Source organism: Natrix helvetica (assembly GCF_964273705.1).
Source record: "Natrix helvetica genome assembly, chromosome: Z".
Classification (NCBI taxonomy): domain Eukaryota; kingdom Metazoa; phylum Chordata; class Lepidosauria; order Squamata; family Natricidae; genus Natrix; species Natrix helvetica.
The window spans coordinates 38,353,547-38,369,607 of record NC_138554.1 but is presented as its reverse complement, the minus strand read 5'-3'; the positions used below and the strand labels follow the sequence as shown (position 1 = coordinate 38,369,607).

Below are 16,061 nucleotides of genomic sequence, written 5' to 3'. Positions count from 1 at the left end.
GCAGAGTAAGGGCTTCTCCTTTCTAAATTATGGCTCCCACACACACACACAGATCAGGCTGGTGACTGCCGAAGTCAGAGTTCAGATTTTGCTCACACACCTAAATCTTTCATGATCTGCAAGCATTCTATGAACTCTTGTCACACTCCCTTGCTTTCCTGGTGACAGCCAGAGATAGGTCGCAGAAATTTGGGTGTAAGTAAGAGTGACAGAGTAAATCCAGCTGCAGTGGGAGGAAGATGTAGAGAAACACACACACACACCCTATCACTCCCTAGGCATAAACACAGAAATTTAAGGTACTCATCGAATATCTCCTTTTCAAGCAGCTGCTGGGGTTCAAAGGGAACCTCCAGAGTCTTTTACTGTCCTCGCCAAAGTGGGCAAAGTGCAGGAACAGAACCCTGCCAGACAAAATGGTCTGATGTCAGCTGGGCTCAGTCTGTTGGCTTGTTAGTTTTGCAAAAAAAAAAAAAAACCCCACTTCATTGGGCACCAATTGTGCAGAGAATTTGAGGGTCCCAAGCTGGGGTTTTGCAAGAAAGATGCCAAACGGCTGCATGGAAAAGAGTTGGCTTCTTTCAGAGGGCAAGGGGTACACTCCTGAAAGGTGGGCTACAAACGGGATACAGAAGTCATTTATTTTTTATAGAAAAGCAGCAATTTTTTTGTACGGCGTGGAAGTTGAGTAAGGTGCATGTTATCTGTGATGTTTATCCTAGTGAATATGCAGTTCTGGTGGGAGACAGTTTTAAATAACTCAATCTATGTTATAGACCTTCTTCTTTGAAGTGTGGATTAGTCTAGGTAACTTACTTGGGGAGAGTTGAAGGAAGTTTGACTAAACGTTTTCCCCATATTTTTACTCAATTAATTTAATTTCAGCTTGACTGTCAATTACCTAGGGACATGGGATTCTGTTAATGTTTAAGGAAGATAGAGATAGTATAAGAAATATATTTTAATAAAAAAAATAACTTTCCACATATGATTTCAACTTCTCTAGATACTTGTGAGTCTGGAGCTCATTACAGCCTCCTTGGCCAATCGTTGCTCAGTCCAAACAATCCAGTAGCTTGAAAGTAAACACTGCCATCAAAGCAATGTTTATTCTCTCCATGCAGATCATCCAATAACCGAGTTTACTGTCCCAGTCCAGCTACCAGTATTTCTTTTAAATAATAAACAGTGTTTTGGCTTTCTTTCATTAAAAACAAGAAAGAAAGAAAACACCCAGAAAGGTTTATGACATTTATACTAGTTCTCTCCACCCACCAATACTTATGCACCACAGATATTCTGTTTTTCAAAAGCATTTCTCCTGACAGGATGCTGCAAGATGCTATTTCATCAGGGCTAACAGAAAAAAAGTTCCCACATACAGACAAAAAAACATTGTAGAGGTATCCTTCCCTGAAATCAAAATATTAAAAAATGGTTTTCAATAATAGCTAGGGAGTTGGCAACATATTGCAACAGAATATTGTCGGCATTGTAAAATGTTGAGGGAAAAGTATAGTTAAATGACCATGAAGTAGAGTTCAACATATATAATATGTTTTTATAATATATTGTATATAATATACAGTAATGTGAGTGTGGGAGATACTGTGTAAAATAGAACGTTGGGTATTTGCTGTTAACAGCACAGATATGTGAAAATGGGCAATGGCTTGAACCAAGAAGATTTCTCAGGACTTCCAAAAACAATTGTTGATGCTGACTAGGATTGAAAAGATTACAAACTATTTCCAAAGAGTTTGGATACCAGCAGTCCACTATCAGGCACATTAGGTACAAAAAGGCAATTCAACACCATTGTTACCTTCACAGGAGTGGTCAACCAGTCAAGATCACACCCAAAGCAAATTGTTTAATACTTCAGATTTCTCAAAGAATCCCAGGGTAATGCCTAAGGCTTCTCTTGGGTTGGGAAAGGCCTATATTCATGAGACCATCATCAGAAGAACATTGAACAATGGTGTCCATGGCAGAATTGCAAGGAGAAAGTCAGTATTCTCCAAATAATGTCGCTGTCAATTCTATAGTGAGCAAAAGCTCATGTGGACAAGACAGAGTACAATTGGAATAATGTCCAGTGGAGAGATGAGCTAGTCTAATGAAGAGAAGGACCAGGGAGACATGATAACAGTGTTCCAATATTTGAGGGGCTGCCACAGAGAGGAGGGGGGTCAAGCTATTTTTCAAAGCACCTGAAGGCCAGGCAAGGAATAATGCATAGAAACTGACCAAGGAGAGATTCAACCTAGAAATAAGAAGGAAATTTCTGACAGTGAGAGCAATTAACCAATGGAACAGCTGGCCTTGGAAGTTGTGGGAGCTTCATCACTTGAGACTTTCAAGAAAAGATTGGACTGCCATTTGTCAGAAATGGTGTAGGGTCTCCTGCTTGAGGGGAGGGGATGTTGGACTAGATGACCTATTAGTCCCTTCCAACTATTAATCTCTCTCTCTCTCTCTTTAAAAAATAGAACTTTTTATCTTGTATGAAAAGGATTAAGTTTGGCAAAAAGCAAAAGCTACATTCCAGTTTAAGAACTTTATCCCATTTGCAAAGCATAGTGATGGCAGTATCATGTTTTGAGCCTGTTTTGTTAGACCAAAATGGCTTGCCGTCCTGGATTAATTCAGCAAATTGTGCAGGAAGATGTTAGGGTATCAAGCAGGAATTGAAGTTCAAGAGAAAATAGATCCTGCAGTTCCACAGCTAAAAAATAGTTAAAGCAGAAGCACGCTAATTTTTTGCAATGTCCAAGCCATTTCTATAATCCTATAGAAATGTTGTGGAATGACGCCAAATGGACAATTCTTATGAGGAAGCTACTAATATTCCTGAACTGAAGCTATTCTGTAAGGAGGAACAAGAGAAAATTTCTCCAAGCAAACATACAGGACTGATGAACAGTTATCAACTGAAAACTGATAATGCAATTATGTTTAGGTCATAGTTTATACTTTATACTTCATATAGAAATTGCGATAGTTTTATTGCATGAAAACAGAAAATGGAGTTCTTCTTGTAATAAATAGCCACTTAATGAACCTGCAGTAAAATAAGTATTCATGCAAAATGTTGAATAACTGATGTTTCCCTGGGAAACATTCATCTTCTGTGATATAAGATGTGTGTTTACTATGATTCAGGGATTTTTCCAACAGGCATTTGTGTTGTTTCTGGTTTGTGTTGAAAACCTTTAAAGAATCAGGACAAGAATCGGCAAGGAAAATATCCAAGAGTTACAGGGGCCAGCTTAGTTGCTAAGAGATTCCCCTAACAGCATAAACCAAGTACATAAACACAAAAAGGAGATAATCAAAATAACTAAGTAAATAAATAATCTGAAAATCTGCAAAATGCTGCAATAAACCTCAGTGTGACTCTACATGGCAGATAATAATCCCAATCATTAACTGTCAGAAACATTCCATAAATGATCTTATTTTAAGATATAACACAGATTTCTTTTAAAAAGCAATTCAAATGTACCTCTATAAATTTATCTGTGTTTTAATATTGTAGAATATTGTAGAAATTCTTACCGGAATCAAAGATTCTGTGAAACCTGTTTACATAACAAGAATAAATTTTTATGTGTATGCATTTATGTTAGAATAAAAAGAATTATAGAATAATAATAATATTAAATTCTTGGAAGTTCAATTGGTGTCTGGCATTGTAGCATAAATTCTTGCCTAAAAACTTAGTCTTTACTTTGCTTCCAGGTAAATTCACACTATATGTATTTTTCTAAGATTAGAGAGGGGGATTCTTGGGTTGTTTTCAACCATAAAAAAGGATATTAATATAATAAGAACAAGAATTTTGGAATGTCTCCCAGTAAAGAACATTGTGCATCTGTTGGGTTCTTAGAAGACCGGATAAGAAATATCACTGAGCTGTTTTTTTTAACTTAGACTGAAAGGCAACATCCAGTCCTCATCTGATTTAAATGTTTTCATTTGCAGAAAAATAATACCTAAATTTGGCAACCAAATTCCTATCCATTAAGACTTGCTCAATCCAGCATTATTTTCGGTTTGAAGGGACCTCTAGTGGTTTTTCAAAGACATCTACAAATCATTGTGGAAATGTTAACTCTTACAAAAAGGCTCTATGCTAAACAGTACTACTATAGACAAGTTTTTTGAACACCTATCAAATTTCTCCAAGTCATACCTTAGGGTTTAAGAGGTCTTAGGAGACACCCCCACGGGTGTCCTAAGATTAGACTTTAAGAAAAACGTGTCTGGAAAATCTGGATATGCGTCTTTAACACACAATTCATGATCATTTGCAATTGACTTTCACTGCTACAGAAAAGCCCGTTCCATACTAGAAAAGAATATCAGAAGACAAGATAATTCAGCAGGCGACATCAAAAGTAAATGCAATCCGTACTCTCCACCCACGTGTTCATGAAAGATCTGAAAAATGCTCCATTATGTCGAGGCAATAGTACAAATGCAGAAAGTTGTTTCTTGTTATGAAGCCTGAAGTTGACGTCAAAACCAATCCGTCTCTGGGTGGTGCCGATATGTTGAGCAATAGGCATTGTGTGGTCCGGCAGACCCGAAGAAGCCGGCTGAGGAAGGCTATTTCAGAGATAGTTGTCTGGCAGGAAGACTTTCATTTCCCTGGTCCTGGTTGTTAAGAAGAAAGAAAGAAACGCCTGCTTCAAAATTCAAGAACGCCATGATTCGATGGGGCTTCCTCTGTTACTTCGCTTAGGAAAGCAGGCATGGAAGAGGCCATTTGGCGCCCTCTGGAAGAACTGCCGCCTTCTCATGAATTATTTATTAGTATTCAAAAGCACGACAAGCCATCATCCTTCGGACGACCCTGCTTATTATTTATGAGCGGGGAGGAGCCGAACAGGAGGGCGGGAGATTTCCGAACGATTGTGCAATTCTACGAGGCTCAATGAAGGCGGGGCGGAGGGCGGGAAATTTACAAAACGCGATATAAAGGAGAATTAACAACACGCTTTACTATTTCGGATGAATTATTGTTAAGAGAAATAGCGTTCCTGTGGTAAATAAATGTCCGCAGTTGCGTGAATATTCGCACCCAGGATTTTCAGTATGAGGCCATTCTTTTTCATAAAACCTTTGTATTTAGACACATAACATTCTGGAAGCCTTTGAAGATGAAAAGTGAGGTGCAAATGATTTCAAAGAAGAAATTCATTATTCTGAGCATCTCTGGAATAGAAACAAAATGAACATTCTACAAGAAAAGAGGATACTTAACATGTATGGGAAAACAGTTTCTGAGTTTCATATCAATGATATTTTATTCTTTGTATTTCTATGAGGAAGTAAATGATCCATTGTATTGCAAATGATCACAAAATAATATATTGATGATAAAACTGACAAGTTTTTTTTTAATGAAAATCTTGCTGAAATTGTTTTATTTCTTACAGTGCTTCATAACAGTTCGTTAATTCTGAATTAAAGTTTTTGTACTTGGGAATTCTTACTGTTACATGCTATGAAACAGCAAACTTCACACTTTATTTTGATTTATCCTATTAAATTAAGTTCATATTCCTAAAGTTACCAGAGGATGATACTTTTATAATTCTGATTAGAAAACTCAGATTATTTAAAATATTGTAGAGGAATTTGGATGTAAATTAATTAAATATACATTATTAAATTTTTAAATTAAGATAGCCCAATATGTTCCCCTCCCCCATTTTGGTAGATATGCATTTTTGCCTCATACAAATTAATGATCCACATTCCACCCTGAGTAAGGGCTGCCAAAGTAAGATTCAAATAACTATAACAATGCTAAAATATTTGTGTATATTATATACATTTCATTTTATCTGGTGATGTTGATATTTTCTCATTTTACCTACCAAATTTACTTGGTAGGGCTGAACAATAACCTACGGTTTGTGAACAATGCTAAATTTAGTCTCTAAAATTGGAAAACTCACTCAGAGAGGAAAAAAACAATTATTGAGATGGTGCTGTAAACAGGAATGGCAGTATATAATACTAAAATAGTGTTCTAATATTATATACCAAACAGAAAAGGAAGAAAATGTCACTTTTAAGAATCAATAAAATAGCCAAATGTAACTATAGAAAATGCATTCTAGGACTAGCTCATTTCTCAAATAACTCTTTAAAAAACCAAATATGACAATGACAACATCTCCTGTTGATTGTCCTGAACAACTTTATCATAAATCTTCAATATTTGCTATAATACCTTTCATCAATGTCTATATGAAGATCCAAAGAGAGGAATAGTGTTCAACAACACTTCCATTCTTATATCTAACAGAGATAAAATCCACAAAAATGGGGATAAAAGACTGTCGCATGCAATGTGAGTTAATCAACACAGAGCTCCAAGGTTTCACCTCAATATATAAATGCAGGGAGATAATATATGAAGATTTGGAATTCAGTACTTCCTGTACATTGAAATTGATGATATTCTCTTATGTCTTTCTTAAATCTTAGCAAGGTAGTGGATATTTAAGCAACTTTTTGGGTATCAATAACGAAAAGAATGAAATCCAGTAAGAAACGGAAGGCCAAACCGACTGACTCTGACTCTGAAATGGTAGGTGGCCCAATCGATCTCTCTCCCCCCCACTTTCTCTTTCTCTTTCTCTCACACACAAAGTGGTGGTGGTGGGGGTGGACAGTTGTATGTATGCTTAAATTGCATCCAATTGATTCAGAATCATGATGATGAAGAAAGAGAATTTACATACAACAAAAAAGAAAGAATATATCTCACCACACAAAAGTATACAATCTCTCTGAAGATCTTAGATGTTTCTATACTAGTTGGGATTCTTGATAGCTTTTACAGAGTATACTTTATCACCTTTTTTTCTTTTCCCTCAATCTTATATACTCAGACCCCGCAAAAATATATATAACAATATTTTTTTGGAGTTAAAAAAATATTTGGGCTTGTTTTTTTAACACTGAAAATTTGGTTACATTTGTATAAATAAACTTTAGACCTAGGTTTATTTCAAGATTAAATCTATAGTAATAGTAATGACAATAAGAACTAGAAGATGGGCCTTCTCTGAAATAGCCTGTTCTTTGTGGAATATTTTCCCCTCAGAGATTACAATGGCCCCAACCCTGTTAACCTTTCACAAGGCTTTAAAAACTTGGCTCTGTGTCCAATTTTGGGGCTTGGAATATATTGTGGGCTCAGTTTGTTGACTTTATTGTTAGCTAGTTAACTACCTTGGCTACTGTACATATTTAGTTTTGGATGTTTTTGCTGTTTATTATTTTTAATTATTTTACCTGTTTTATAGATTCAGAATGGTAAGTTTCTTAATGTCGATTGAGTAGGCAGGTATAGAAATTGAATAAATAAATAAAAATGTAAACTAACATAATTGAAAAAGAAGAATATTTCCTCAATCATAAATCTTTTGGGGGGAAATATTTGGAAGGATTCTTTTCCAATTAAGAGTGATTACTGTGATTGCTGTGAGTTGATGATGTTTCAAATTACATTTTCAAAAAGTGCTTTAGCACAACTGTCTTCAAGCAAGCCACATCTTTTATCTCAGCATGAGAGATAGCATAACTGCTTTAGAGTGTTGCGAAGATATGCTATGCTTGTTCTCATGGTGTGCATTTTTTTTAAATTAAATAAAAACTGTTTCACAGCTGTTTTACTGATTATCATTATGAATTGAAAGAGTGTCATTATTTGCATCATTTCTTCAAATTAAGTAATTAGAATGTATTGATTTGTGAGCACTGTTTCTCTTGTTTCAAATTCTCTGAAGTTTTAGATTTCTAAATGAGAAGTTTAAGACTAAATGATCCAATTCTGTACTAAATCTGATTTTCAGTTTTTTTCCAGGAATCCCATGAAAATGTTAATTTTATACATCATCGACATAACATTTATATGTGCTGTATTTATGCAGCAACTAAACATAATCCTGCCTACTTTTCCTGCCTACTTTTGTTGTTTTATTGATTTTATTTTCCTCTTTTTAATTGTAATTGTTTTTCTTCAGGATCCATCTACCAGTACGATGCAAGGAGAGAGGAGCGCATCTCCTACAAGAAGTAGCTCTACTTTGGCCCCTAATCAAAAACATCACTGTAGTTACGAACAATCCAGCAAATGTAGTAATGCCATGCCAACATATTTTTCATTTATGCCCACACTTGGTGATTTCAAAAAATTTCCTTTAGAAATATTTGAAATCATGTTGGGCTATCTTTCAGGTAAGTCACATGCAAAATAGGCAACCACATTGCCACTGTAGAATTGGGATCTAAATTCAGGGTGGAATTCTAAGTCCATGAAAGGACAGTCAAGAAGTCATTGGATTTTTCAACTTCCCTTTCTTTGGCTGGAGAAGTATCTGTGGAAGCTCTTTTAACTAGAAGCATAGCTATTTCACAATGACTGTTTTGATAAATATCAGTGTGAAAAAGTTGCACCCCAGAGACATTATTAGTGAGTAACCAGGATACACTTTAAAGAAGAGATGTCAAACTCAAGGTTGGGGGCCAGATCTGGCCCTTGGGGTGCTAAGATCCAGCCCGTGGGGCTGCCCTGGAAACAGCGAAGGACTAGCCTGCAGTGTCACTGCCAGCAAAAACAGAGCTTGGGAGGCGAGAAGCAGCAAGCGAGAGGCGCGAGTGAGTTTCAGCACTTTTTATTGCAAGAGTAAGTGACTGCACTCTGCTGGCTGGGATGCCGGAGCTCGCCTTTTAAAGAGCTCTGGCAGACCAGCTGGCCAATGACAGTTGTTTAAACTTCCCGGGGTTTGGGCAACCAATCCCCGGTGAGCATGTGAAAACATGTAAATTAAGGAGCTCCGGCAGCCCAGCCGGCCAATGATAATTGTTTAAACTTCCCGGGGTTTGGGCAACCAACCCCCGGTGAGCATGTGAAAACATGTAAATTAAGAGCTCTGGCAGCTCAGCTGGCCAATGATAGTTGTTTAAACTTCCCGGGGTTTGAACAACCAATCCCCGGTGAGCATGTAAAAACATGTAAATTTAACAACATACGTACATATGTAACACTCCTCCCCTCCTAGAATGAACAATGTCCAATCCCAGGCCTACGTAGGTGACATAGTCTTTCAGGTAGGTGGGGCATGCCAGTCTCCTACTTGACCTGCGTAGATCACTTGTCCCTGGGAGCTCAGCTGATGCGGGCGAGCCTGCTATTCCTCTGGCTGCCTGGGAAAGAACCTTCTGGAACTCCTTGGCCCGCGAGTCGATCTCCGCCCTGGTTCTTTCGGCTCCTGAGATGCCATTTCTTCGCGGGACAGCTTTGGACGCAGCTACGTGTTCACGGCCTGGGTTGGACGGTCATCACTCGATCTCTTGGCTTGGTGGGACCGGTTCCTGCACGTCTGCTTCCCAGCTGGCGGTTGAGCATGCTCCGCCAGGCAGAGACCTGGGGTTCTCCGGGAGTTGTTCTGAGCTGGTGGGTGCGGTCCAATCGCCCTGGTTCCTCAGAGTCCCCCAGGCAGTGTTGGAGCTGGTCAATGTGCCTCCTCCAGATTCGTCCGCCCTCTAGCTCCACTTGGTACAACTTCGACCCGGTAATGGCCACGATTCGGCCTGCCAACCAAGTCGGGTACCTGGCATAGTTGTGGGCGAATACCTGGTTGTTTATGTTGAACTCCCAGGTTGGTCGAGCGGAATCCAGGGGGTTCTCTGGAAGGTAGTCCGGGTGGTACTGGTCGAGTCTGGACCTCAGTCTTCTCCCCATCAACAGCTCTGCTTGCCTCTTGTTGTTGGTCACATGGGGGGGGGGTGATGTGTTGGGTGAAAAGGAATTGGTCAACCTTTTCCTGCCAGCTTCCTGGTCCCATTTGGGTAAGGATTTCTTTTGTGAGCCTCACCATTCGCTCAGCCTGTCCATTGCTCGCCGGATTGAATGAGGCAATGAGAACATGACGGATCCCTTGCTCTGCGAGGAATGCCTCCATCATCTTGGCGGTCAGTTGTGGGCCGTTGTCGGGGACCAGGGTATCGGGTAGACCGTGAGTCGCGAAAACTTTCTTGAGAGCTCTGGTGGTGGCTTTTGCCGTGGTTGATTGCATGATAATGACCTCCAGCCATTTAGAGTAAGCATCCACCACGATCAGGAACGTCTGCCTTTCCACTCGTCCCATGAAGTCAATGTGGATGCGTGACCGTGGTCCCTTGGCTGCTTCCCACTCTCGTACTGTTGCCCAGAGTGGAGCTGGTCATGTCTCCTGGCAGGGTCTGCAAGTGGCAACCCACTCTGTGATGTCTTTATCCATATTGGGCCACCAGATGTAGCTCCGGACAAGTGCCTTCATCCATACTATCCCCGGGTGATCCTCCTGGAGGGCTTCCATGCCTCGCCTCTGCAGCCTCCCCTCACAACAAGCAACCCTTGATAGTTGATAGTTCTGCCTGCTTACTCTGGTAGATCTGGAACTCCTGACTCAGCTTCTCCTGTGGCCACCCCCTCAACACCCAGTTCAGAACCCTTTGCAACCCCTGTCCTTTTGTGTGTGCTCGGTGATGTCCCTGGCGGCGACTGGGCTGGCTGGGTCAATGTCGATCAGCAGTACCATGGCGGTGGGAGCGGGGTCTTCCATCAGCTCTGGTAACGGGCAACAGCTGAGTGCATCGGCATGGCTGATGTCCTTCCCTGGGTTGTGGATCTGCTCATAGTTGTATGCCATGAGGAAAATGGCCCATCTGTCACCCTTGGGAACATGTACGGCTGGGTTTATTGGTTCCTGGTGAGGAGCCCCAGTAGATGCTTATGTTCCATGATGAGTTTGAAATGTCTGCCATACACGTACTCATGGAATCTCTTCATCCCTGCGACTGCAGCTAAGGCTTCCTTATCGATCTGGCTGTAGTTGCATTCAGGTCTTGGAGTAATATCCTATGGGAGCCTTCGATCCATCCGGTAGGGGGTGGCTAAGGACCGCTCTGACTCCAAAGGGGGAGACGTCACAGGTGATCCAAACCAGCAATGTATGATTGAATTGGATGAGCATACTGTTGGAGGATAGGAGCTCTTTTACCACTGTGAAGTCCTGGTGTTCCTTCTGTCCCCAGGTCCATGGCATCGTCTTTCCCAGGAGCTTGTCCAGCGGCTCAGCAACAGTGGCCTTCTGTTGTGAAAAAATACTGTAAAAGTTCAATAGTCCTAAGAAGACTTAGAGCTCTGTCTTGTTCCTTGGGGTGGGGGCGTTTCTAATGGCCTTTACTTTGCTGTCGGTGGGGTGGATGCCAGACCCTATGAGGTATCCCAGGAACTCTACCTGCCTCATGCAGATTTTACATTTCTTTGGGCTCACTTTAAGTCTCTTCCCCTCGAACCTCCCCAAAGTCTCATGCACACATTCCAACAGCTGCTCTATGGAGTCACCTGAGATGAATATGTCATCCAAGTATGGCACCACCCCCAGGATTCCTTGCAGTAGCCGCTCCATTAAACACTGAAACAGTCCTGGGGCTAGGCTAACTCCAAACTGCACTGGTGCATTTGAAAGCCCCCTCTGTGGGTCACAATTGTCTGTGCTTCCATGGTGGCTTTGTCCACAGGTAATTGTTGGTATGCCTGGGCCAGATCCAGTTTGGCAAATATTTTCCCGCTTCCTAGGGAATGCAATAAATGTTGCACAACTGGCACTGGGTATACACTTTGCTGTAAGGCCTTATTCAGCGTACACTTGTAATCTGCGCAGAGATGGACAGAACCATCTGGCTTCACTGGGGTGACTTGGGGTTTCCCATACCGCGTGGTTGGTCAGCACGAGGATTCCTTGGGCAATTAGTTTGTCCAATTGCTCATCCACCTTGGGCTGTAGAGCAAAGGAGAACCTTCAGGGTTTGAGCCTGATGGCGGTTACATGGGAGTCTAGGTTAAATGAAATGGGTTTTCCCATATATTTACCTAGGCCCACATCGAAGACATCCGCGAACACTGCCAGTAGCTGATCCAGGTCGTGGATTGAGAGTCGATGCAGGCCATGATGTCTAGCCCCAGGGGCTTGAACCATTCCCAATCCCAGTAGGGATGGTTGGTGGCTGGCGATGACCATGAGGGGTAGGTGGCCCTGGAATTCATGGAACGCCATCTCAACCTCCATTCTTCCTAGGACTTTGATCCGGTTCCCCTGGTAGTTGTTGAGCCAGATGTTTGATGGTTTGAGGACCTTCTTGCTGGCTGTCGGGTTCAATTTCTTAATGATCTGCCAGGACACGATCGTAAAATATGATCCTGTATCCAGCTCCATCTTGCATGGTCCCTCTTCAATGGTCACCGTGGCATGGAACTTTTCTTCGTAGGCATCTGAGTGGCCCACAGTGGTGTGATGGATTTCCCTCTGGACTTGGTACTGTTCCTCTCTCCACCTATTCCACTGTTGGCTGGGTCATGGGTTGTTTTGTATCCCCTGCAGAGCCATGGGTCTTGGTTGGGATGGGGTCGGGTGGGATGGGATGCTCTGCACGCCTCAGCAATGTGGCCTTTCTGCTGGCATCTGCGGCAGATGGCTTCCTGGAAATGGCACACCACTCTTGAATGGAATCCCATGCAGCCTGGGCAACATGGTTGCCTGCCTTCTATATCCCTCATGATTTGTCTTCTTTCTGGGTACATGCAGTGAATGGTGTCTGCATCGTCCCGTTCACCGTTGCACTCCAGAACTTACGTTCGCTGCTGAGTTATCTGACGATTCAGCTTCCCGGACTTCCTTGATCACATCCTTGAATGAGACTTCCCTTCTGATTAGCAGTTTATTTTGCAAGGAGAGGTCTCTCATTCCTAGGATGATCTGGTCCGTCATAATTTCTTCTGGGTTGAAGAATTTGCACTGGGTTGCGATTTCTTGGAGGCTGGTCACGAAATAGTTCACCATCTCTCTTTCCTGTTGGCACCGGTGGTAAAACTCGTTCCGGCTCACCATGGGGAGGGGGAGGGGGTGGATGGCACGTCGTCTTCCAGGGCGTGTTGTAGGGTTGTCCATGCGACGGTCTCTATGTCTGCTGGGGCAATCAACGTCTGTGCGATCTTATAGATTTTCGTTCTGCAGTAAGTTAGGAATAATGCCCGCTTCCTATTGTCTGGCCGGTCCTGGTAGTTGTTGGCTTCCAGGAACATCTGGAATCGCCCCATGTACGTGTGCCAGTCCTCCCTCTGCAGGTTGAAGATTGCTGGTGCAGGGGATGCTTGCGATGCCATCTCGTGCTGTGGTGCAGGGTCTTGGTCCTTGTACTCAATGGCTGCTTGTCCGGTCCCTTTTTCTTCGTTGCCAGTGTTAGATCAATGAGAAGCAGCAGGCATGAGGCGTGAGTGAGTTTCAGCACTTTTTATTGCAAGAGTAAGTGACTGCGCTCTGCCAGCTGGGGTGCTGGAGCTCGTCTTTTAAGGAGCTCCGGCAGACCAGCTGGCCAATGACAGTTGTTTAAACTTCCTGGGGTTTGAGCAACCAATCACCACTGAGCATGTGAAACATGTAAATTAAGGAGCTCTGGCAGCCCAGCCGGCCAATGACAGTTGTTTAAACTTCCCGGGGTTTGGGCAACCAATCCCCAGTGAGCATGTGAAAACATGCAAATTTAACAACGTACGTCTGTATATAACAGGAGGTGCACAGATAGCCCTCCTGAGCTCCGTTTTTGCTGGCAGAGAGTTGCAGGAGGCCATTGCAGCAAAAAACGGAGCTCAGAAGCTCATTTTCGTTGGCAGAGCATTAGGGCCTTCACAGGCAACCCCAACACAAGCAACATCCAGCTAGCCATGCCCACCCTAGCCAGGCTTACCCTGGCTTCCTGAGGTCAAACACAGCCCTGATGCAACCCTCAATGAAATCAAGTTTGACCCTCCTGCTTTAGAGAATCATTATATTCAAAGTTCTTCAGAGCATTCTTATACTTAAAGTTGATGTATTTATTTTCAGTCCCATTGGAACCAGTTAGAGAAATAGGACGAACAAAATTTTGTGGAAGAAAAGCTGCACTACATGCTCCCAGGGCAATGAGTACCATTGCCTGTCGTGCCACGTAAAATTATCCCTTCAAAATATATTGCATTAAATGTTTTAAAACATGTTCTTAAAAAATAAGATTTCCTGAAGGATTGCAAAACAGGCAAAATTAGATTATTATCAGTACTGACACTAATGTCCTGTATTTTTCAGCACACACAAAGGCTGATATCACCCCACGGACCCATTACTGATTGTGAATATATTTGTACACATTCATTTTCTTTCTGTTTATTCTCTTTTTAGGCACATCAGTTGTTTGCTTCTGTCTTAGGAAGTTCAGCAACTAAAATTCACACCAAACAAAGAATTGCTAACCTGTTTTAAATCTAAATGAATTTCTGAAAGAAAAATACGTAGGGCTGTGCAGCTCTTGGATTCAATCTCCACAGATTGCTTCCTAGCACTCTTTCAATCTCAAGTACTGCACAGCCTTAAAAATAAGCTTTTGACCATGTGATAACATGGAGAAAATACTTAAGCTATATTGTGAGAGGAGACAGAAAGCAATATCTTGCATCTGAATGAACTCCAAAACCACCAATTGACTAAGTTTAGGATCTTTGTGTGCATGCCAACATAATTTTCACTTCCTAGGTCTTTGAAAATAACTTGGTGCCAGTTCAGATTTCTTCATATCACAGCCAGTCTTCGATTGCTGTATTCTAGTCCCACTACTTGAAAATTGTTAATTAGACAGAATTAAATTGGCTCAACTGTCCATCAAAAAAAACAATATGGAATCACAGAGGGATGGAGTTTGAAAATCCATTTATGGTAATGCCCATAGACTCCTATTGAAGGGAGAGGAATGTATGTCCTTGTATGCTTCTGCATGTGAGAATTTCTTTTTATTAAGAAAATGTATTAAGAAAACAAGAATATAAGTTGTATATAAGAGAGAGAGTGGTTGGTATATGCAAATGGAGATGAACTACATTTGTAAATGGGGCATTTTATTTTGCAGGCAATTAATTTGATTACATTAATTTGATTTTTTATATTGGCCCTGTCTTTTTTATAAGTATGGCTCATTAAAAATCTTACTTGAAAACTAATGGGAATATCAAAAACAAAAGATTTTGTTATTCACATAAGATTTAATATTTCGAAAAAAAATTGTGGATTCCTATATATGTCATTTGAAAAGATCATATATACACAATTATTTGTATCGCCATGTGCTTATCTTGGCTTAAGAGTAGTCCCATATTTGTCTGATGAATGAAAGAAAAAGAACCACCGAGTGAATAAAATCTAACAATTACTTTTCCTTTCCTTTTTCTTCTTTATTCAGTGAAAGATATCAGTATGATGAGCATGGCTTCAAAGATTATCAGAGATCGTATCGTTAATTACATCTCAACACCTTCTGGAAGTAGGAAATTTTTTCCACAGGATTTCCATAACCAAGACCAATCTGACTCTGCAAAATCCTCCATTCTGGAACACTATAGTTCATTAGGTGATCAAAGCCTCATCCTTTTCAGATATTCCAAAACAGGAAGCAGATAGAAAAACATATTAAGATGTATAAATCTCAGCTAATTGAAGAATGCTAAGCTTCAAATTGCATCCTTTCAATTAACAAGAATATTGCAGGATAGGAAAAACGTTTCATTGTGGTAAATTCATGTGCATGTCAAATCAGTGTCTAGATTAATATAGTGAAGAAAAATTAACTTGATCATAAATGTAAGAAATAATTTCTTAGAAAATACATTTATAACAAGAAAGGAACTGTAATTTCTCGCAACTGCTCAGTGGGTGGGTTTCTTTTTATTTATATTTGTATTATTAGGAACTGATATTTTTAATGATCAGTAGGTTTGAAGTCTGAAAATATTACTGATAGTGTAGGTGAAACATTGAGAAAATTAACTTTGCCTTCCCATTTTTCTGTTTTTTGCTGTAATACTCTCAGTGCTCTTTCCCCCTGTGAAATTTTAAATGTATTTTTATCTTTTCAAATTTATGTCTGAATTATATTGTAAGGCAAACGGAACAGGAAAAGGGAAC

General features: G+C 40.8%; 1 protein-coding gene across 2 annotated transcripts in view; it reads left to right on the top strand.

Annotated features, from left to right (window-relative positions):
* The window catches only part of FBXO47 (F-box protein 47), a 29,513-nt gene that overhangs the window by 4,462 nt on the left and 8,990 nt on the right, over positions 1 to 16,061 (top strand). For both annotated transcript variants that reach the window (XM_081971126.1, XM_081971125.1), the window contains exons 2-4: positions 6,512 to 6,610; positions 8,052 to 8,265; positions 15,340 to 15,507. In XM_081971126.1, the coding sequence (XP_081827252.1) occupies positions 6,557 to 6,610; positions 8,052 to 8,265; positions 15,340 to 15,507 (436 nt within the window). In that variant the 5' untranslated portion in view covers positions 6,512 to 6,556. The remainder of the gene's footprint in view (positions 1 to 6,511; positions 6,611 to 8,051; positions 8,266 to 15,339; positions 15,508 to 16,061) is intronic.